Genomic DNA, 23,441 nt, shown 5'->3' on the forward strand with positions numbered 1-23,441 from the left:
AAAGAGAAAAAACGCTTCCCTGAAGGGAATTAAATTAACACTAGAAGACAATTATCTCATTGCATCTTCCCTTTATAACAGGATTCACTCTTCTAATCAGAGATTGCTGTTGGACCAAAATAATAATAAAAAAATGCTCTATTGGCTATGAAGCAAAAATATAAGTATGTGCATCTGATGAAAATACGTCTGCTCTTCTGCATAACAATCTGAAAACATGTTGAAATTTATCCTCCCCAAACCTAAGAGCCTCAGTCAGTTCTGCCTCTAACCAGCAGGGGGCATCAGTCAACCACTCCCCTTCTGCTCTAGACGGATGAGGCAGTCTTTCTGAGTTTGTAGTGTTTTGTAATCCTTTTTTTTAAAATCATCTACAGGTCTTATTTCAAACATCTAACTCATGAAAGCACAGAAATGTCCAGATAAAGCACATTTGGATCAGATATAAATATGGATTATTCCTAAACTGTGATCAGCTGTACTTTTATATTGTATTTTCACCGTTTAAAGGACAATTTAAACACATTGTTATTTATAAAGGTCTTACCTTCTTTGTAAAATACAGCCAGTTGTATTTTTTTTTTTGGTCTGTTGCAGATATTAGGATCCACATGAAGTCTTCAAACATATAAAACCTGAAATCTGTTGGCCCTAAACTGAACTAGGCCTGAAAGAAAGGCCGGCATATCACAGCAGGAACATGCTGCACTGATTTGTGCATGAGTTTGGCTCGTCATGTTGCAAAGACAGGAATGCATGACAGCTGAGTTTGCATCTGGAAATGTGAGGCAGAAAAATGAAGTAGTTTTATTCCTAGGGGTGGTTTAAAGTACAGCAACCTCACTTAAAAAGGATTTTTGTTCATTTGTCACAGTTTCAGCCACTGTTTACTCCTGGCCAGGCCTCTATTGATTAAAAGATATTAATCTCAAGGAACTTCCTGGCTAAACACTGGTTAAACTACTAAATAAATCAGTAATCATTAACTTAAAGTTAAATGTTAACATATGCATGTGCTTCAAATGTTAAGGTAAAATCAATGGACTTAAATGTAATTAAGCATCTGGAGCCAATGTGACTGTGTGACTGTTTTTTTAAGCAGCTTTAGCTCTCATTTAAAAATGTAAAAAATATATTTTATTACATTTAGTCAGTGAAGATTAGAAAATCCACATTTAGATATGTTCTTTTTACAAAAAGCCTAAATATGACACCATGATTTTGATATAAAACTTTAATTTCTTGATGTGATTTGTGATCCCCCTTGGTTTAAATCTTATCAAAGTTAGATTATGCTGCTGCAGTAAAATATACATTTATTTAAAGTACTTTTTGCACATTTTTACCAGGGATGGCAGTCAGAGCGATGTAAGACCAGGCTGTGACGCTTCTCTGCAGACGAGTCTCAAAGAAACTGGAGTAAAAACAAACCCAATGGGAGTTTGCAGGAAATCTGCTGAGGTTTAAAGGAGAGTCTGTGTGGAGAAAAAGGTGAAAGAACGGCGAGCCTCCAGACGCTCGGCTGAATGAATCCGTTTATTGAAACAAGTACAGAAACAGATAAACCTCATTGTTTCTCTAAATACACATTAGAAGCAGTCAGCACAAATATAGGCTTCATAGCACAGACTGTACAGCTTTATAACATTCACTTCTTTAGAGTTTGGTTAATGCAACATGAAGCTGAATGGATTTAAAGTCGGTCTGGTTGTAGAATTAGAGTAAATAAGTTACATTTTCTAACAGTTTTCACAGTAAATATACGTCATACAAGCAGAACTGAAAGGCATGGAGGACTGACACCAGTCGTCAGATCTGGATCTGAACTGGACTCTTTCACCAACAGATTCCCTAAAGGTTCCGTTTTTATTTCCTAAATGCAGAACCTTCTTCTGGGAACAAGCAGAACCCATATGGGTCCTGATGTGTTTCAGAAAGATCTACACAGGGGACCTGATTGGTCGGCCCTGGTGGGTTTTATTTAGCCAACCCCAGTGAGCCCATGCAGAAGCTCCTTATTGGGCCCCATCCAGCCAAAGCAAAGGCCCGGATGGGGCCCAGAGACACGTCAGCTGCAATAAGCTAAGCTTTTATATTTAGAGAGTAATCAACCACACAGTTGCTTCTCTTTGCCACAGAAAAATACGTAAGAGCTGCATTTGACTGTTTATTAGGCTTTGACTCTAACGTCCGATCCGTCTGTCCTTCCTGTTGCTTTAGGAAGCAGCTCTGAAACACGTCCCGCGGTCTCTGCAGTAGATCTAGAGGACGCCATTCATGCATCTCTTTCATCCTGTCTAGACCACTGCTCTGTCATATAGGTCTAAGCAGATTTTCCATTTCACGGCTCCGAGCTGTCCAGAACGCCGCAGCCGGACCTCTTAGTAAAGCCGGTAAGTCTTGTTTCCTTAGTGGATCTCAGAGTTTGTTGTAAAATACTCATTCTTACCTACAGGGCTCTAAACGGCCAGGCTCTGAACTATTTGTGTCAGCTTTTTTACAGATGTTTAAAAACCAATAAAAAATAATTCTGTTGTATATTTCTTGTTCTTTTTACATATACCTTTGTGTTTTTACGTAGGTGAAAGGCTCTTTATAAATAAACTTTATCTAATGAGACGGAACGACAGCTGGTTCTGCTAGCATGCAACGTTAACAAGCTACGCTGTTTTAACTCTTGACCCACATTTTGTTGATCTTGTTGATCCATTTGACTTTAATATGGGAGAAGAAGAGAGGGCTCTGATTGGCTGAGGCGTCGAGGGGGCGGTTCTCCTCCACGCTGGCTCTGATGGAGCGAACGTCCTCAGCCGACAGGCCGAATTTCAGAGACAGCAACGCTGACACGTGAGCGCCGCTGAGGAGAGACGACACAACAGAGATCAGATTTAAAAACATGTTTTTAATGGTATTCCTGTACCAGCACATAGCTTTAAGGAAATGTCCTGTCAGTATGAAATAACCCCACCGGTTTAATCAATGGACGGATGCTCTGCAGCCTCCATCGCTTTGCAGCAAACTGCTACAGCAGAATGTCGCAGCTGACAGAAGTCTAGACTGAAGAAGGCTTCACAACACCCAACAGGATCCAGCTGCAACGAGGTCTTCTCCCAAGGGGAGGTACTGATGTTCCCACCGGTGCAGAGCTTGTTCAATACTGGCAGCAGGTCAGTAGGAATCATCTGCTGGAACAGGAAGGTGAAGAACGGCAGCAAATAAACCCTTTCAGTCTAGCCCTGGCACCGCGCCTTTCGCCCAATCGCTGCTCGAAATAAAGTCCAGAACCAATCAGAAGGAGGATTTATCAGAGAAAATAAGCTTGCACTAATCTCTGCTGTCCATCCTTGTAGTTTTATTTTGTAGAACTTGACTCTGTCCTCGATGTTTGTTGCATAAACACTCAACTGCTGCCGATGTTGGGTTAAGCTCTGCACCGGTGGTAACGTCCAACAATCCAGGAACAAACCAGCGACCATCGGTGGATCTTCCAGACGGAGCATCGTGACGTGGCTTAGAGATCACTACCACTTAACTACGTCGATAGTGCTATGAGCATTATTACCGCATTAATATGGAACATTAATGGATTTAATGGTGTTTTTGTATAACTTTAGGATTAACCTATTTAGTGCTACAGCGCCCCCTAGCTTCCCAGAGGAATAATCTCATTAATAAAATCAAGCTTCCTGAAGGTTTACAGAGTTTTACTGAGCAAATCATTCTTTAAAATTTTATTTTATCAAATAATGTTTGTTTAACTCAGGATTTGCATTGTGAATGGGTTGAAACACATACCAGATGTTGCTCTAAATCAGTTAAACTAATTTAACCTCAATCCATATCCTTTAAGATGAACTTTGGTACTTTATCTTAAATGTGCAGTGAACCAGGATTCACTGAATCATTCTGATGATGATGATCAAACATTTTGTTCTTTTGTCTTTTTGTCTCTTTTGTGTGTAAATAGTTCCTTAGCTTCTTTTTATCTTCATTTTGCTTAGTAGTTTTAGTTAAGTTTCTGATAAACAGCATTATTTAGTGATGTTCATTTGTTTCTGTTAATAAATTATACACTTGAAGAGAAGTTGTCCCTCATTTATTCTACATGTGTGCAGAGTTTGCTGTTAAAATAACGCCAGTTCTCCAATCATTCCTTTCTACTATTGTCCTGATATCAGCTTAAGTGCTGATTATCACCAGACAATACCTAACAGACAGACAGTTATTTATGAAACATTAAATAACTTTAAACAGTGTAACATAGCACAACAATGTAAATATGTCGAAGCCACAGAACAGCTGTGACTGAATGCTCTCTTTGGTTTAACTTAGTGTTTCCTTCTGCTCACTGACAGCTGGGTTTTAGTTTATTACCCCACAGCTGGCCTGAGATCAGCCCCCCCCCCCCCCCCCCCCCGAAGACGACACGCAGCAAAAATGCCTCTGAGCTCTGCCAGAAGGGTTTTAACCACTTCTGCTCACTTGTTCGCTCATAGCTCTAGCTTTGTTAGGTTTTTGTATTTGTTACACTATTTGTATTTAAATTTATCAAAAGTCGTGGTCATGGCAAGAAGTGGGAGGGAATTCATAAAATCTGCCCCACATCTGGTAGATGGGTGTGGATGACAGCTGAAAGTCCGGCAGGAAGGGGGCAGTAAACATTAATCATGGAGTGATTAGTGTTTACTGCCAGAAAGGCAAATATTTTGAACTTTCAGAATCTGTTTCTGGGTTTGGGACCTTCACACTCATCTTTTGTATAAACTATTATTCCAGGGTGGAACGATTCTGCGACAAAAACAACTGTGAATTTTCTCTGATCTACAAATAAAGGCTCATATATTTACATACACCCATCTCAATCACTGAACGAGCCAAATGCCTCCTGGAGAGAACGTCAGATGTCCAGACGAGACAAAGATTCAGCTGTTTTGGACCCAAGGACAGGAGGAAACTTTCTGGAGTCAGGGTGAGGCTGTAAAAGCTAATAACGCTGTACAAGCACGGTGGTGGCAGCATCATGCTGTGGGGTAGACCGAATAAAGAAGCAGGAACGCAGCCTTTAAGCTTCTTAAGTTCACCTCAGATCCGCAGCTAGATGGTAGAAATCCGAACCGGTTATTTGCTTCAGTGATGATCCGAAACACAACGCGACCAATAAATCAACCTGGTATCAAGTTTTACAAATGACCTTTGACCTCAGCCCTGTGGAAAGTTCATGGACTCTGCTTAAAAGCTTTTTAAATAAACTCCAGCGGATATCGCCTGGTAGTGGCTACAAAAAGCTGGAAGTGCTGCTCACAAAGAGATTTAACCAAATATCAGTTGGGGGTGTATGAATACTTCTGAGCCTGTCTGTAAAATGTGGATCAGAGAAAACCCTCATAGTTATTAAATATTAGCTCCTGATAAAATGGTTGAGTTATTTATTCATTAATTATTTATTCATTAGGGAAATTCAGACCAACATCAGGCCCTCGTCTAGTTTTTCCAGCTCTGTGAAAGGATCCCCACATCAAGCAGAGCCTCAGATGAATAACGAGGAAAAATGACGTCAGCGTGACTCCGCCGCCACCCGCAGCGTTACGTCAGCCCTTCCAGCCGCGGTTCGCATCACACCAGGAGGTTTGAAGTCATTAGCTCTGCTCAGAGCCACAGAGGAGCTGCTTGTTGCTTCTTCTTTGATTTCTGCCCACACCGACAGCTCATGTGTTTGTGAATCATTCATGAGATGGAAGCCTGGAAACCTGAGCCTTAGCAGACAAACACGAGCCGTCAAACCCAGACAATAGATCCAAACACCAGGGAAGGTTCCCACACCAGCAGCGCGGCGCCGCTCAGTACTTTTCCTCAGGCGACACACCCGTCCCACCAGAACCCCGCCCAGCCGGGCCGCTCCCTGCCGTCTCCGACGCCACCTGAACCTGGAGACGGTCCCAAAACGTGGAGACAGGGAACAGGGATGGAAACTGAGCATTGGAGCACCTGCTTTATTACCCGTGATTTCATTTTTAAAGTTCACCGTAAACATGAAGGCAACGCGAGAGAAAAGCGAGAGAAGCGTTATTAAGCATGAAGCAAGGCAGCGTGTCGGTAAAAAACGTTTTCACCAGCGGTCCACCATCACAGAACAGCAGAACCGTCCCACTTGAAGCTTGTTGGAGTAGATTTAATATGAATGATACAGACAGGAAAAATGTTTGATTCATAGAAAGTACTCCTGGGTCAATGTGGGCTTCTGAGCTTTCTGTGTCTCTGCTCTGTCTTCTCTAACATAGAAAGTACTCCTGGGTCAATGTGAGCTTCTGTGCTTTCTGTGTCTCTGCTCTGTCTTCTCTAAGCCCCAGTGGGTGGAGGCAGATGAGCGTTCACACTGAGCCTGGTTCTGGTTCTGCTGGAGGTTCTCCTCCCTGTTAAAGGGGAGTTTTCCTCTCCACTGTCGCTGCATGCATGCTCAGTATGAGGGATTGCTGCAAAGCCATCAACAATGCAGACGACTGTCCACTGTGGCTCTACGCTCTTTCAGGAGGAGTGAATGCTGCTTGGAGAGACTTGATGCAACCTGCTGGGTTTCCTTAGAGAGGAAACTTTCTCACCAACCTGGAGGATCTGATGGAGTCTGACTTTGAAAAGAACCTTGAGATGACGTGATGTTAATTGACGCTATCTAAATAAAACTGAACTGAATTGAATTTAAATTGATTCTGTTTAATTTATACAAAAAACCTTTAGTGTCGCTTCAGAACTCCTGGGATCCTCTCGGACCTGCTGGACCAGGTTCTGACTCAGGGGAACCCTGCTGTGTGAGAACTGGGTGGTGGTGGCTGCATCATGCTGTGGGGTGTATGGAGGAAGGTTCTGATCCAAGAAGTTTCCAGACCACAGGTCCAAACCTTCAGGGTTCTGGTCTTTGAGTAGCTTTTGTTCTCATGTTAACCAAACTGCTCCTGGAGGGCGCTCAGCTTTTCAGAAGAAGGATAGCCGGTCTCCTGCTGCCTACGCTTGTTCCGACACGCACCCACCTGCTGCCAGCGCCAACCAAGCTCTGCTCTGGTGGTCACATTAGGCGTTTGTTCCCATCCTTGGAGCTCGCTGGCTGGCTTCATGCAGAAAGCTCTTCTTTCAGCTTCCCCTGCATGTGAGGCTGTTTCTGGGGGAGTGGAGGCCTGGTGGCTTTATAGCAGGCAGCCTGGATCCCAAAGCCTGTCCCTCTGGGTCCCTGAGCTACACCCTCAGCCCCAGAATAGTTTAACGAGTTTCATTGGATTCTACGATGATCATTACTTTTTGAAACAAGGCAATCATGCCATGGCTTGTTCTTTGAGCTTTGCTAACATGAGAAAACAGAGATTGCACTAGTCGGGTACACAAAGGACAAACAACGCTGCACAGCCTGACACCGGGGCAGGTTTAGCCCCGGTATGGCATCAGTGCCAGCATCGTGCAGCCCACAGAGGGGGGGGGGGGGCTCAGCTCCACCTGCTTAAGACTAATGTTAAAACTTTCCTTTTTGACAAAGCTTATAGTTAGAGTGGCTCATACCCTGAGCTATCTCTATAGCTGTGCTGTGATAGGCCTAGGCTGCTGGAGGACATCAGGGTCTAATTTTCTCACTCTACTGATTTCTACTGTTCTCCAGTTTTGCATTGTATTACATTGAAATGACTGTTGTCATTTCTGCTTTAACTTTCTGTTCTCTCTCTTATTCTTCATAGTAGGTACACCTGGTCTGGCGTTCTGTTAACTGTGACATCATCCAGAGAAGACGGCTCACCCGCTACTACCATCTAATGTAGAACAGATTACTAGATCAATGTGTGCTTCTGTGCTTTTTTGTTTCTCTTGTTGTGTCTCTGCTCTGTCTTCTGTAACCCCCAGTCGGTCGAGGCAGATGACCGTTCATACTGAGCCCGGTTCTGCCGGAGGTTTTTTTTCCCGTTAATGGGGAGTTTTTCTTCCCACTGTCGCTTCATGCTTGCTCAGTATGAGGGATTGCAGCAAAGCCATGTACAATGCAGACGACTCTCCCTGTGGCTCTACGGTTCCCCAGGAGTGAATGCTGCTTGTCGGGACTTTGATGCAATCAACTGGTTCCCTTATATAGGACATTTTGACCAATCTGTATAATCTGACCCAATCTGTATAATATGATTGAACTTGATTTTGTAAAGTGCCTTGAGATGACATGTTTCATGATTTGGCGCTATATAAATAAAATTGAATTGAATTGAATTTATCCGTCACGATTCATTCCTAAGTTTGATCGGGGCGTAAATTTACCCAACAGACTTTATCTGCAGCCTGTGGTCGGAGTCACAGTTATTTCACGTCCAGAAGAAGAAGTTAATGATTTACCGAAGCCGCTGAGACAGAAAGCTGCTGCTCTTCAGCAGGAAACTAAAACACATCACAGGTAGAGCTGCAGTTACTTCCTGTCTGTCCAGGACTTAAAGCTCTGAGCATATACAATCAGCCTCTTTGTGAGTTTCCTTGTGCTTCTTTTCCTTTCAGGCCTGACACCCAGTGAGCAGCTCCTGACTGTTGGGCTGCAGAGAAGCAGCTCTTTTGTGGGCTGAGATGAATGAACAGTGACTCAGCAGCTGCGATTCAGCAGGAAGTCAGAAAAAAAACCCAGAACAACGCAGAACCCCAGAGACGCGGCTGCTGGGAAACACGTCTGTGGGCACTTCTCCAGGCTTGCACGACTAAATCGACTCGGCTTTGTCTTAAAGAGCGAAACGGACTGCTGTACCTGAAGTCTGGGTACTTTCTGGCCAGATTTACGACCTCCAGGTGAATGCTGGGAGGATCCTGCAGACGGAGGATCTCAGCGAGGCCGCAGAGCATCTCAGACATCCACAAGGCCTCAGTGCAGCCCTGAAACATACAAAAACAGCTGAGATGACACCATGACACTGAAAACACACGCCAGTACTAGTGAGACCCAGAAAAATGGACAAACTACTTTTACATGAAGGTGTAAATTACTGGTAAAATGTGGATCGACACCACCTACACGCCTAAGGGCTCCTGAGATACAACTACTGATACTTGTGTTAGAAATTCTGACAATAAAAAAACTACTTAGTCAAAGAAATGCATGAATATGTGAATAAAAAAGTTTCTGAAACAGAAAGATAGATGAAAATCTGTATGAATTTTTGTCCCTCTACCATAAATTACACCATAATGTAGAAAGTATGGTAGTATTTTGTAGAATAGTACGTCATCTCCAGCCTGCAGTCACCCTGGTCTGATAATAGCTCTGATGCTGCAGTAAACTGGTCCAAATATTCTCTAAATGCATCTTGATGCTAAAGCCTGAGAAGAAACTCTGACATTTCCAGGATTAGGATCCCAGGTGTGCGTTTCCAGGTCGCCGTGCATGTCTCACCTCCTCTTTGAAGAAGCTTTCAATCTTCTTAGCGTCTTCCAGCATGCGCTGGGATCCGGCCACCTGCTGCTGTCTGTTCTTCATCCTGGTCTTCATCGTCTTCTTCACATACTGAACGGCCACGTCTTGAAGGACGCTGCAGACCAGAGCCTACAGAGAGATGGACGGGTCACGCAGGTAGACCGACAGGTGAGCAGGCGGGCAAACGCAGGTGAAGGCTGTCTCACCTGCTTGCAGGCTGGCTTTAGGTCCGACAGGCCATCCAGTTGTTGGTTCAGAAAGTTCAGCAGCGAGTCGACAACAGCAAAGGAGCCGTCCACCCAGGCGGACGTCCACAGTGGGTTTAAATAAACCTAAACGTCAGAAAAAATAAACCAAACGACATTTTTTTCTGCTGTCAGAACTTAACCTGGAGAAGATATGATGCTCCGTTAATTTGGCTCAGTTTGCAAAGAGAACCCAAAGGAACAGAAGCAGAGAACAGTTTGGATAACTAGAAACAAAGAGTCAGAGTTGAGATTAACTCTTCAGCTCGGTCCTGATAGAACTGCTTCCTTTCCTGTATTTTTAAAAGGTGTAAATAGGAGCTGAAAGATGATTTGTTTCTCTCTTATACGTCACATTTTGGCTAACATAACAATGGTTCATGTTACCCTGAGCTACCTCTATAGTTATGCTGCTATAGGCTTAGGCTGCTGGAGGACATCAGGGTCTATTTCTCTCTCTCTGCTGAGTTCTCCTACTGCTCTCCATTCTGTATTGTTTGTTGTTATTTCAGCTTTTAACTTTTTGTTCTCTGTCATTTTTCTCTTCATAGAAGGTACACCTGGTCTGGCGTTCTGTTAGCTGTGACATCATCAGGGGAGGCAGATCATCCTCTATTACCATCTAACATAGAAAGTACTCCTGGGTCAATGTGAGCTTCTGTGCTTTCTGTGTCTCTGCTCTGTCTTCTCTAACATAGAAAGTACTCCTGGGTCAATGTGAGCTTCTGTGCTTTCTGTGTCTCTGCTCTGACTTCTCTAACATAGAAAGTACTCCTGGGTCAATGTGAGCTTCTGAGCTTTCTGTGTCTCTGCTCTGACTTCTCTAACATAGAAAGTACTCCTGGGTCAATGTGAGCTTCTGTGCTTTCTGTGTCTCTGCTCTGTCTTCTCTAAGCCCCAGTGGGTGGAGGCAGATGAGCGTTCACACTGAGCCTGGTTCTGGTTCTGCTGGAGGTTCTCCTCCCTGTTAAAGGGGAGTTTTCCTCTCCACTGGCGCTTTATGCTTGCTCAGTATGAGCGGAAACTTAGAGAGGAAACTTTCTGACCAACCTGGAGGATCTGATGGAATCTGACTTTGCAAAGTGCCTTGAGATTACGTGTTTCATGAATTGCGCTATATAAATAAAATTAATTTAATTGAATTTTATGAGGCATTATGCAGTAATTCGGCTAATTGTTTTTACAGTATATGTATCTATGTCGCTGCCATCGCATGATCTTAAATACCGACACTTTCCATATAGAAAGTATTCACCTTGATCTGGCCATGGAGAGGGCAGGTAAAACACTGGTATCCACAGTCCCTGAGAGCCGTGAGAGCATCCAGGCAGCGGCGCTTCTGCTCTTCAGACAGACCCTCAGTCTGACCAGTTATGTAATCTCTGACGACAGGAGAAACACAGTTTAGCTATAGTATATATCCCAGAATGCTCTGGGGCAGAATATCACAACACGAGATGCTAATTAATGAGATTCAGATTTTTGTCCAGTGGACCTGAGCTCACCTGAGCTGCTGCTCACACACCAGCTGAGCTTTAATCACTGGATGCAGGTTAGCGGGGTTTGCCTTCACTAAGTCCTCCACGCTCTTCTTGTAGCTGAAACGCAAACACAGCCGTCAGGAAGCTGATCTGGGGACATTTTCAGGTAAAATGGGGAAATAAAACAAACAATGGTGATAAAACAGAAGGAGAGATTATAATAATTTCCATGAAATATAGTTTAATTAAATTAGGTTTTTCTTCTAGGGCGTAGAGGTGAAACGGGCGACCCTTATGTCAAGGCTAATGGTGCCCAATATGCCACCCGCCCATTTCCTGTCTAAATACTGTGGATAAAGGAAATAGTGTCACAAAATCCGACTTTTAATCTCAGTGTTTGTTATATTTATCAACATTTGATCAATATTCTATTTTATTTTATTTATTTATTTAATCAGGACAGTGCACATGTCGTCCTGAGGCAGGAAAAAATAAATAAATAAATAAAATTCCAAGTGTTTGTGTGGATTTTAGTGATTTTTTTCATAATCAGCATCGTGAAAGAAAAGATCTCTCAATCAACGGAAGGATTAATATAATAGAAGCAAAAGAAAAGCTAAGAATTATATAGATTTTACATTTTGTAATCTAATGTTAAAAAAAAAATTTCAGAAAATTTCACCAAATTGTTTTCCCACCAATGTTGTTCCATGAAAGGGAAAACGTTTTTTCATCTAAAAATAAAGATGCATATTTTAATAGTAGAAGCTCATCTTCGGCATTTAATGCATTTAATTAAATAAAACATCAGTGACCTGAGAACGCAGCCCTGAGGAACACCACACCTAAAAAAATTCAAGAAACGGCTATTTCAAGTTTGCATTGATTAGTAAAGAAAACCTTTTATTTCTTAATAAAGCCTTACAGTAACCTGATTGGTTCTTGTATGTTTGGTGGGCGTGGCTTACCTGCTGAGAAAGTTCTCCAGGTGAACTGTAAGCCTCTGAGCCTTGTTCTGGTCTTTAATTGCGTAGCTGAACTCAGTCAGGGAGCCGTTCACCACCTGAACACAGAAACCCAGGAAGACGCTCCATCAGAAAGGGCCCCATCAGGGCCCAGTGGCAGGTGCTTCCTGCTCTCACCTGTATGACATCGATGGCCAGCGGACTGAAGTAATAGCTGTCGATGAGCTCAGGGGTTTTTCCGCTGAGCCAGCTCTCTTCCTCCTTCTTCAGAACCGTGTTCAGCCACAGCTTCACTTTATCCTAACAGACAGAAGCGGGTCGGTAAGCTGAAGGTTTCCTGTTGCTTCACACAGGTTAACCCTACACCGCTGCGCTGGCTCGTTTACCTCCCTGTGGCTCAGGTATTGTTCCTCCAGCCGCCTCAGACTGTCCTGCTGCAGCAGGGAACCCAGACAGGCCGTCTTTATCTGCCCGTCCAGTTCTTCGTGTTTCAGTATTTCTCTGCAGGGAAACACAACAAACACATGACATTAAGAAAAGTCACAGCGCTGCAGAATAATTTAGCCAAAAATAAAGTTCAGTGCTTTCAGCACCCTGTGTGGATTTATTCTGTCATCGCCTCACTCTGCGTTGTTCTCCTTCTACTCTCCACACATCCATGCAATACTGTTAATTCGGCTAAAAACGTTTTTGCCTTTTCTCGTTTTTCCAGCCTATAGAAGGTACCCCTGGCTCAGTGCATCAGTTTTTAGCTGAGTCTTTTTATCTGAATGGAGACACCCACAGGGCTAAAGCTATGCTCCATTTTTCTTGGCATAGAAAGTATGCTTGGAGCAGTGCTATTATGTTTTGCTGTTTCTCATTCCACTGATGAATTTCTGCCCTTAACTAGGCATACTTTCTTTGTTTTTTTCTCCTTCCTTTGGTTCTGTGTCTCTTTCTATCCTCTCAATCCCCAGAGACAGACGGCTGCTGATTCTGACCCGGGTCGTACTGCAGGCCTCTGCGAGTTAAAAGGTAGTCATTCCTCTCTACTGTTACCGCATGCTTGCTCAGAATAAGGGATTGCTTCAAAATCAATTACCCTGGCTGAGCATCCTTTAAACAGATACCAACAATCCTCTGAATTTAACCATACTGTCTTACATTTAGGACTGAACTGGATCCTATGTAGTAAGGTCTGATCACTGTATGGTTGGATGTTGTTCAAAGTTATTGAATTGAATTTAATGTGGATTCTGGGCCTAAAATGATTCTGTATATCTGGACTGAAATTAGACATTTTTTAAAAAAAAAAGGTCTCCTTGCGTTAAAAAGATGGAAATTTCCAAAGCCGAGGGAAGGAAGTAATTAAATCAGTCCATTTGAAACAAAATAGTCGCTGTGAAGCAGGAAGACCGCGCCCACAGGGAGTGGAGTGATTCTCTGGCAGGAAATAAAATCCAGCAGCTGAAGACTGACAGCAATGAGAATGTTAGTGACCGACTGAGGCTAACGCCAACAAAGCTGCTATTGAAAGATGGAGCAATTAAAAAGCAAAACCCTCTGAGATGAACCAGGGAACAAAGACACGGAGAGCATTCCTAAACTGCTAATGAAGTCAGTCATGAACGTGTGTAGGCGAGCAAACTTCTTCTTCTTTGTAGCGAAAAGACTAGAAAATATTATAATCATTTCCTCTCATGATACCAAACAGAGAAGACCCGTCCAGAGATAAAGAGTTATGGTCAGCAGACAAGCAGCAGAGGAACGTCTAAACTTGGAAGTAATTATTTTAGCTAAATCTCCATTTTAACAAAGGTTATAATAAAACACGGCTGTCAAACTCCAGTCCTTGAGGGTCCTGCAACCTTTGGATGTGCCTCTGGTCCGAGATACCGGAATCAAATAATTAGACCAGGGTGTTCAAACTTTACGACTCGTTGGCCCAAAATTGTCGAGTCAAAAATCACTTAAAGGCCATAGAATTAATACCAATAAATGGCAAAACCACAATATTTTTGTGATTTTTGTTTTAAAACTTGTGCTACAAAATATGATGATTTTAAATTAACAAATTAGATTATCTGTATTTAGCCAATTTTAATAAATGAATTCCAATCAGATTTTAATGCACCAACGTCTACGTTTGAGTAAAAGTCAGATAGATGTGGTCCTATTTACAATTAAATTAAAGATAAAAAAAGTGTGGTTATTAAAAGGCAAATGTTTTCTGTTGTACATAACATTCAATTATATTTGAACTCATCTGTAATCATTTTGCCGTAAATAGAAATAACTGTTTTCTATCAGCACCAGCCACCTGTGCTGGCGCCCAAATCTTTCTTTAAATGCAGTTTGAGGAAGCCGCACAAAATCGTCACAGTGGCCGCTAATGGCCCCCGGGCCGCACATGGACACCTATTAGATCAGTTCAGCCACCTGATTCAGGTGTGTTGGAAACATCTAAAAGTTGCAGGTGTCATGGTTCAGTTTGGTGAAAAATGGAGTTCTTCAATAACGAAACAGAAAAAGAGAAAAATAAAGTAATCAGAGAATAAGTGGAGCAGTGGAGGAAGGAAGAACAGAGGGAAGCTGAGGGAGGGAGACTACTTAACACAAAGAGAACACCAGAATAAACTATGAAACTAAACACAAAGAAAGAACTAAGAGACCACAAAAAAGAGAGGAAATGGCAAAAACAGAGACAAAAGAGAAACCAAACATGAGGAGAACGTGACACTCAAGGACTTGAAGCAAATAGTTTGGAGAACAAATTATTTAGGAGAACACATCAAACAAATATTGGGTCTTCCATTCTACTGGTTGTTTCTCCTTTAACAGGTGGTTAAAGGGGTAGATAAATGGAATAAAACAATAAATTAAACCACAATATAAGACGATTGAACTTTAACTGCATTTATAGGCAGCAGGGATTTCACTCAGGACTCCAGCAGGTGGAAAACCACCAGAGAACCTCAGCTTTGGTCAACGCAGGCCGCTGTGAGGTGGTGCTGCAGCAGAAACTCACTCTGGATAATAGTGGTTGACCCAGAACAGGACGTAGCTGCAGTCGTCAACCTCCAGCCCAGCAGACGCCAGCGCCACCAGCTGGGCAGAGAAGGTCTGATGGTAGAGTCCAGCGTAGATGTTCAGGATGTCCATCCTCGTGGCGTAGCAGTCCTTCACCGTCCTCACCACTGTCAGGAGGTCCTCCTTCAAACGCTTCCCCGTACGGCACACCTGGCCAGGTGGAGCGGAGACAGAACAGGAGAGGAGGAATCAGAGATGCGCCCTCAGAAGGTGTCTTAGTCTGCTTCAGAGTGGTTCACTACTTAGTCTGCTTCAGAGTGGTTCACTACTTAGTCTGCTTCAGAGAGGTTTACTACTTAGTCTGCTTCAGAGCGGTTCACTACTTAGTCTGCTTCAGAGTGGTTCACTACGTAATCTGCTTCAGAGTGGTTCACTACTTAGTCTGCTTCAGAATGGTTCACTACTTAGTCTGCTTCAGAGCGGTTCACTACTTAGTCTGCTTCAGAGTGGTTCACTACTTAGTCTGCTTCAGAATGGTTCACTACTTAGTCTGCTTCAGAGCGGTTCACTACTTAGTCTGCTTCAGAGCGGTTCACTACTTAGTCTGCTTCAGAGTGGTTCACTACTTAGTCTGCTTCAGAGCGGTTCACTACTTAGTCTGCTTCAGAGCGGTTCTGCTTCAGAGTGGTTCACTACTTAGTCTGCTTCAGAGCAGTTCACTACAGAGTCTGCTTCAGAGTGGTTCACTACTTAGTCTGCTTCAGAGCGGTTCACTACTTAGTCTGCTTCAGAGCGGTTCACTACTTAGTCTGCTTCAGAGCGGTTCACTACTTAGTCTGCTTCAGAGCAGTTCACTACAGAGTCTGCTTCAGAGTGGTTCACTACTTAGTCTGCTTCAGAGCGGTTCACTACTTAGTCTGCTTCAGAGTGGTTCACTACTTAGTCTGCTTCAGAGCGGTTCACTACTTATTCTGCTTCAGAATGGTTCACTACTTAGTCTGCTTCAGAGTGGTTCACTACTTAGTCTGCTTCAGAGTGGTTCACTACTTAGTATGCTTCAGAATGGTTCACTACTTAGTCTGCTTCAGAGTGGTTCACTACTTAGTCTGCTTCAGAATGGTTCACTACTTAGTCTGCTTCAGAGAGGTTCACTACTTAGTCTGCTTCAGAGCGGTTCACTACTTAGTCTGCTTCAGAATGGTTCACTACTTAGTCTGCTTCAGAGAGGTTCACTGCTTAGTCTGCTTTAGAGAGGTTCACTACTTAGTCTGCTTCAGAGCGGTTCACTACTTAGTCTGCTTCAGAGCGGTTCACTACTTAGTCTGCTTCAGAGTGGTTCACTACTTAGTCTGCTTCAGAACGGTTCACTACCTTGTCTGCTTCAGAGTGGTTCACTACTTAGTCTGCTTCAGAGCGGTTCACTACTTAGTCTGCTCTAGAGTGGTTCACTACTTAGTCTGCTTCAGAGTGGTTCACTACTTAGTCTGCTTTAGAGTGGTTCACTACTTAGTCTGCTTCAGAATGGTACACTACTTAGTCTGCTTCAGAGCGGTTCACTACATAGTCTGCTTCAGAGTGGTTCACTACTTAGTCTGCTTCAGAGTGGTTCACTACTTAGTCTGCTTCAGAATGGTTCACTATTTAGTCTGCTTCAGAGTGGTTCACTACTTAGTCTGCTTCAGAGTGGTTCACTATTTAGTCTGCTTCAGAATGGTTCACTGCTCAGTCTGCTTCAGAGTGGTTCACTATTTAGTCTGCTTCAGAGCGGTTCACTGCTCAGTCTGCTTCAGAATGGTTCACTGCTCAGTCTGCTTCAGAGTGGTTCACTATTTAGTCTGCTTCAGAGTGGTTCACTGCTCAGTCTGCTTCAGAATGGTTCACTGCTCAGTCTGCTTCAGAGTGGTTCACTATTTAGTCTGCTTCAGAGTGGTTCACTATTTAGTCTGCTTCAGAATGGTTCACTGCTCAGTCTGCTTCAGAGTGGTTCACTGCTCAGTCTGCTTCAGAGCGGTTCACTACTTAGTCTGCTTCAGAATGGTTCACTATTTAGTCTGCTTCAGAGTGGTTCACTACTTAGTCTACTTCAGAATGGTTCACTACTTAGTCTACTTCAGAATGGTTCACTACTTAGTCTGCTTCAGAATGGTTCACTACTTAGTCTGCTTCAGAGCAGTTCACTACAGAGTCTGCTTCAGAGTGGTTCACTACTTAGTCTGCTTCTGAGCGGTTCACTACGTAGTCTGCTTCAGAGTGGTTCACTACTTAGTCTGCTTCAGAGTGGTTCACTATTTAGTCTGCTTCAGAGCGGTTCACTACGTAGTCTGCTTGAGAGTGGTTCACTACTTAGTCTGCTTCAGAGCGGTTCACTACTTAGTCTGCTTCAGAGTGGTTCACTACTTAGTCTGCTTCAGGATGGCTAACTAATTAGTCTGCTTCAGAGCGGTTCAGTACTTAGTCTGCTTCAGAGTGGTTCACTACTTAGTCTGCTTCAGGATGGCTAACTAATTAGTCTGCTTCAGAGCGGTTCACTACTTAGTCTGCTTCAGAGTGGTTCACTACTTTGTCTGCTTCAGAGTGGTTCACTACTTAGTCTGCTTCAGAGCGGTTCACTACTTAGTCTGCTCTAGAGTGGTTCACTACTTAGTCTGCTTCAGAGTGGTTCACTACTTAGTCTGCTTTAGAGTGGTTCACTACTTAGTCTGCTTCAGAATGGTACACTACTTAGTCTGCTTCAGAGCGGTTCACTACATAGTCTGCTTCAGAGTGGTTCACTACTTAGTCTGCTTCAGAGTGGTTCACTACTTAGTCTGCTTCAGAATGGTTCACTATTTAGTCTGCTTCAGAGTGGTTCACTACTTAGTCTGCTTCAGAGTGGTTCACTATTTAGTCTGCTTCAGAATGGTTCACTGCTCAGTCTGCTTCAGAGTGGTTCACTATTTAGTCTGCTTCAGAGCGGTTCACTGCTCAGTCTGCTTCAGAATGGTTCACTGCTCAGTCTGCTTCAGAGTGGTTCACTATTTAGTCTGCTTCAGAGTGGTTCACTGCTCAGTCTGCTTCAGAATGGTTCACTGCTCAGTCTGCTTCAGAGTGGTTCACTATTTAGTCTGCTTCAGAGTGGTTCACTATTTAGTCTGCTTCAGAATGGTTCACTGCTCAGTCTGCTTCAGAGTGGTTCACTGCTCAGTCTGCTTCAGAGCGGTTCACTACTTAGTCTGCTTCAGAATGGTTCACTATTTAGTCTGCTTCAGAGTGGTTCACTACTTAGTCTACTTCAGAATGGTTCACTACTTAGTCTACTTCAGAATGGTTCACTACTTAGTCTGCTTCAGAATGGTTCACTACTTAGTCTGCTTCAGAGCAGTTCACTACAGAGTCTGCTTCAGAGTGGTTCACTACTTAGTCTGCTTCTGAGCGGTTCACTACGTAGTCTGCTTCAGAGTGGTTCACTACTTAGTCTGCTTCAGAGTGGTTCACTATTTAGTCTGCTTCAGAGCGGTTCACTACGTAGTCTGCTTCAGAGTGGTTCACTACTTAGTCTGCTTCAGAGCGGTTCACTACTTAGTCTGCTTCAGAGTGGTTCACTACTTAGTCTGCTTCAGGATGGCTAACTAATTAGTCTGCTTCAGAGCGGTTCAGTACTTAGTCTGCTTCAGAGTGGTTCACTACTTAGTCTGCTTCAGGATGGCTAACTAATTAGTCTGCTTCAGAGCGGTTCACTACTTAGTCTGCTTCAGAGTGGTTCACTACTTTGTCTGCTTCAGAGTGGTTCACTACTTTGTCTGCTTCAGAGTGGTTCACTACTTTGTCTGCTTCAGAGCGGTTCCCTACTTAGTCTGCTTCAGAGTGGTTCACTACTTTGTCTGCTTCAGAGTGGTTCACTACTTTGTCTGCTTCAGAGTGGTTCACTACTTTGTCTGCTTCAGAGTGGTTCACTACTTAGTCTGCTTCAGGATGACTAACTAATTAGTCTGCTTCAGAGCGGTTCAGTACTTAGTCTGCTTCAGAGTGGTTCACTACTTAGTCTGCTTCAGGATGGCTAACTAATTAGTCTGCTTCAGAGCGGTTCACTACTTAGTCTGCTTTAGAGTGGTTCACTACTTTGTCTGCTTCAGAGTGGTTCACTACTTTGTCTGCTTCAGAGTGGTTCACTACTTTGTCTGCTTCAGAGTGGTTCACTACTTAGTCTGCTTCAGAGTGGTTCACTACTTAGTCTGCTTCAGAGCGGTTCACTACTTAGTCTGCTTCAGAGCGGTTCACTACTTAGTCTGCTTCAGAGTGGTTCACTACTTAGTCTGCTTCAGAGAGGTTCACTACTTAGTCTGCTTCAGAGTGGTTCACTACTTAGTCTGCTTCAGAGCGGTTCACTACTTAGTCTGCTTCAGAGTGGTTCACTACTTAGTCTGCTTCAGAGAGGTTCACTACTTAGTCTGCTTCAGAGTGGTTCACTACTTAGTCTGCTTCAGAATGGTTCACTACTTAGTCTGCTTCAGAGTGGTTCACTACTTAGTCTACTTCAGAATGGTTCACTACTTAGTCTGCTTCAGAGTGGTTCACTAGACCTGAGGCTGCGAACCCAGGAGTAAAAAGTTCAGTCAGATGACTTCAGAGTGAACATTGACTCCAGTGGAGATAAGATGCTGAAGGATAATGTTGCTGGGGCTGTTTGTGATGTCATCCATCCATCCATCCATCCATCCATCCATCCATCCATCCATCCATCCATCCATCCATCCATCCATCCATCCATCCATCCATCCAACCATCCATCCATCCATCCATCCATCAGCTATGTGCTTCACCTGCTTCTTCACGGCTGAGGACAGCTGTTCAGCTTCACCTGACTGCTCCTCCACAGCCTCCGTCAGCCTGGACTCCACCATCTTCTGCAGCAGCCTGTTGTGAGTACTCCACCACCTCTGAGGACGCCACACTGGGACCTTGTCCTTTGGACGGTCTTTCCAGCGCTGGTCCTGCATCTCCTGCTGCTGGATGGAGTCCACGGCACTCCTCAGGACCTCCAAGTGATCCTCAGAGGGAGACGGAGGGGCGAAGGTGTTGTGGACGGCCATCCAGATCTGGATGCTGAGAGATTCAAAGTCTTTCTGCAGCTGGTCCTCCTCTTCCTCACTGTGGGAGTCTAGGCTGAAGAGTGCCTCCTCCCTGAGGATCAGCCTCCTGGTGACCTCTTCCAGCTGCTCCTCGTGCTGTTTCTCCTCCTGCTGCTCCTCCAGCTGCACATCACCCAACTGACCCTCTGCAGAAAGAGCAACACGATGATTAGGCTACAGCTTTTCCACATTACATCACCAGTAAACCCCCGTGGTTCCCCACAGCTGCAGCGCTGAGGAACCCAACATGATGCCTCCTTCTTTATGACCCGTTCTGACCTTCATGCTTCTTCTTCTGTTTGCGGTTGTTCCAGATCTTTGCAGGGTTCTTCAGCTTGGGAAGCTTCTTCCAGGTTCCTTCAGCGATCTCTTCAGCGCTTCCTGCTGCATCTCAAGAAACATCAGCAGTTAATATATCTAGTAGACAAGTCATGATCTGCTTATCTGTTCTTCCTCGTTCTGACTCAAACGGGTTTCAGCCATGGAAGCATCATTAAGTCTGAAGTTTTCAGACAGAAACTCATTTTCAGAGAACCGCGGGTGTGTTGGTCTTGTCTCCGACCATCAGACACAGCATCAAACGGCTCTAAAGGACATATCAGGACTGGGCGACACGCCTCTTCAGTGTTTCATGGAGGACCAGGACAACATGCCTGGAGTGGCAGATTGTGGTGGTGGTGCTCCCAATTTTCAATTTTCTGGGTGTTGGACCTCAGATCCAGGAGGAGCACTGTGGCTTTCCTCCTGGCCATGGGACAATGGACCAGATCTTTACCCTCAGGTAGTTTGCTGAGGGGCCTAAGTGAGCACGCTTCTATGGTCTACATGCGTTTTGTGGATCTGGAAAAGACCCGTGACGGCGTCACCGAGGTGTTTTGTGGGGAAGAGCGAGATCCTGGATACAAGCAGCTGAAAGGAGCTTCCTCCAGAAGATGTGGAGCTCAGTTATCCAGAGGGAGCTCAGAGCAGAGCCGCTGCTTCTCCACATCGAAAGGAGCCGGCTGAGGCGGATTTATACCCCCCCCCCCCCTTTGGGGTTTCCAGGCAGATCCCACTGGGAGGAGACCCAGAACTCCCTGGAGGGACCAAATGTCCCCCAGACTGAGCTGGAGGAGGCTGCTGAGGAGAGGGATGCCTGTTGGCCCCAAGACCCGACATCTGATCAGAGGAAGACAACGGATAGATGAGGCAATAATAATTATTCTGTTTATTTCAATAATGTTTAAGTTTACAGCTTTTGAAACTAAAGAAAGTCGATAAGAAATATGAAAATAAGGATTTGCTGGTTTGTTTTTTATTTTCTGTAGCGCTAGTCGCCTTTATTTGACAGATACCAGACAGGAAATGTCACAAACTACACGTCTTTGATTATTTTTAGGTTCCTGGGGATCGTGCTGTTTTATTTTATTTTTTTGTCTTGCACATTTTCTGTATTGTTTATTATCTATGAACTCGGTTCCTGTCGTTAATCCGTTTTCTGTTCTCTATGATTCTGGTAGTTTGTTCTTGTTTCTGTTAGATCCTTTTTTTCCTGCCTGTCACTTATTGACTTTATTCGTTCCACCATGGCTCCCTGTTAGGTTCTTGATCATCGCCCCCCCCCCAGCTTAATTACCTCTACACCTTTCACCTGCGCTAACTGCTCCACCTGTCTTCCCTTCTTTCTTCTCCTCTATTTATTCAGCCAGTTCATTCACGCTCATTGTCAGGTCCTCCATTACGCTACCCCCCCCCTTCTTTTCAGCTTTCTCTGCTTTTCCTCGTCTTCATCCTCCCATAAGTTTGTTATTTGGTTTAATAAATCATTTTTCATTTCACCATGCGGCTCCCAGCTCTTGTCAGAACTTTGGTCCTACTTCACATGCATACCCAGAACCAGTACCAGACATGGAGATGCAGCTTTTATGCTCCACTGATCTGGAACAAACTTCCAGAAAACTGTAAAACTGCTGAAAGCCTGAGTTCCTTTGAATCAAGAATAAAAACACATCCTTTGACTGTTCTAGTTAAACTGTTTTACTGAAACATCATTAGTTCAACTTTGTAGTCCAACTGTTTTTAATATTTACTTTAAGTTTCTATTTTTTTTCCATTTTTTAATTCTGTTTTTATTTTCCTATATTTTAATCATGAAAAGCACTTTGCATTGTCTTTGTATTGAAATCTGCTATACAGATAAATTTGACTTGCTTTGCCTTCACCCAACTGAATTAACTGAATTTAAAACAATTGAATTTAACCATTTAATTATTTATCTTCATTAATTAATTCATAATTATTAATTCACGGATGTAATATTGTTCCTATGATCATAATGTGACTTAAAAGCTTATTAATTAGAGCTGCTCTGAACACAGAAAAAAATAACTTTTATAGATATTACTTATTTCCTTTTTTAGAAACTCCTTTTTTCTCAGTACTTTCGGTTCTGGTTCGGCTTAATTATAACCAAAGCGACCAATAACACATTTCACCCAGAACCAGTTAAATATCTCAGTGATTAAAGCAGATCACCAATAATTTAGTCCAAGACAAATAAAAACAGAACCTGCGTCTGAACGTCACAGCCCAGAACTCGTTCGGAACCGGGTTTGAATCACCGAACCCAGACAGAAATGAAAAGGCGGCTCCATCGGGTTCTGCTCCGTCACATTCAAACGCGGCGATGAAGAGGAGTTGGAGCAGCCTGCCCTTCATCGTCTCCCCCACAGATTGTCATCTCACAACCGCAGAACCAACTTCCAGAACCTAGAACCCAGCAGTTTGTTCCGTCATACCTCTCATCTCTCCGAGCGGTTCTGCTCCCCGCAGGACTGACCGGGCCGGGCCGGGCCGGGCCGGGCCGGGCCGGGCCGGCGGCAGGGGCGGGGTTAGGGGCGGCGGGGGCGGGGGCAGCGCTCCATCATCCTGTTCTACACTAACATGCTATTCTTGCTAAATGCACTTAGAACCTGGCAGCAGGTCCAGCTGCATACTGCAGGTCTGGTCAGCCTGGCAGAGAAACTGCTGAGTCGCCGTGACGTCAGAGGTAAAAAGCTGATCTCACCCTCCTGGCTCAGCACACAGCTGCAGACGGAAAAGATTCTCCAGATTTCCAGAACCATGATCCCGGTCCGGCCGTCAGTCAGACGATGGGCGTCTCATGCTGCTGCTGCTCTGATCTCTGCATCCCCCAAAACACTTTCGCTTTTCTCTTTTGGGTGCATCATGACGTC

The 23,441-nt window shown here is 44.0% G+C and overlaps 1 protein-coding gene across 2 annotated transcripts; it reads right to left on the bottom strand.

The window, feature by feature from the left end:
- Positions 1–1,518: 1,518 nt before the first annotated feature.
- On the bottom strand, positions 1,519–23,441 carry LOC105924972 (tumor necrosis factor alpha-induced protein 2-like). Of its 2 annotated transcripts, none has more exons than XM_036130503.1 (13): positions 23,273–23,441; positions 20,506–20,607; positions 19,918–20,372; positions 15,117–15,328; positions 12,493–12,607; positions 12,284–12,406; positions 12,110–12,204; positions 11,166–11,258; positions 10,916–11,042; positions 9,622–9,747; positions 9,395–9,544; positions 8,753–8,877; positions 1,519–2,857 (listed from the first exon to the last, which is right to left on the bottom strand). In XM_036130503.1, exons 1-13 carry the CDS (start codon positions 23,328–23,330, stop codon positions 2,671–2,673), a joined length of 1,968 nt encoding a protein of 655 aa, XP_035986396.1. In that variant the 5' UTR covers positions 23,331–23,441; the 3' UTR covers positions 1,519–2,670. The 2 variants fall into 2 exon arrangements, with proteins under 2 accessions (XP_035986396.1, XP_035986395.1); XM_036130502.1 differs by having other exon boundaries at positions 20,506–20,610.

The sequence above is a fragment of the Fundulus heteroclitus genome, unplaced genomic scaffold (genome assembly GCF_011125445.2).
Source record: "Fundulus heteroclitus isolate FHET01 unplaced genomic scaffold, MU-UCD_Fhet_4.1 scaffold_36, whole genome shotgun sequence".
In the NCBI taxonomy this organism is placed as follows: domain Eukaryota; kingdom Metazoa; phylum Chordata; class Actinopteri; order Cyprinodontiformes; family Fundulidae; genus Fundulus; species Fundulus heteroclitus.

What these genes read in the sequence shown, in the direction of transcription:
- LOC105924972 (XM_036130502.1), bottom strand. Translation starts at nt 23,330, where the DNA reads ATGGTTCTGGAAATCTGGAGAATCTTTTCCGTCTGCAGCTGTGTGCTG. An exon ending in GTCAACCACTATTATCCAGA is followed by an intron (nt 12,608 to 15,116) that starts GTGAGTTTCTGC and finishes GTTTCCCTGCAG; the next exon opens with AGAAATACTGAAACACGAAG. An exon ending in AAAGCTTCTTCAAAGAGGAG is followed by an intron (nt 8,878 to 9,394) that starts GTGAGACATGCA and finishes TGTATGTTTCAG; the next exon opens with GGCTGCACTGAGGCCTTGTG.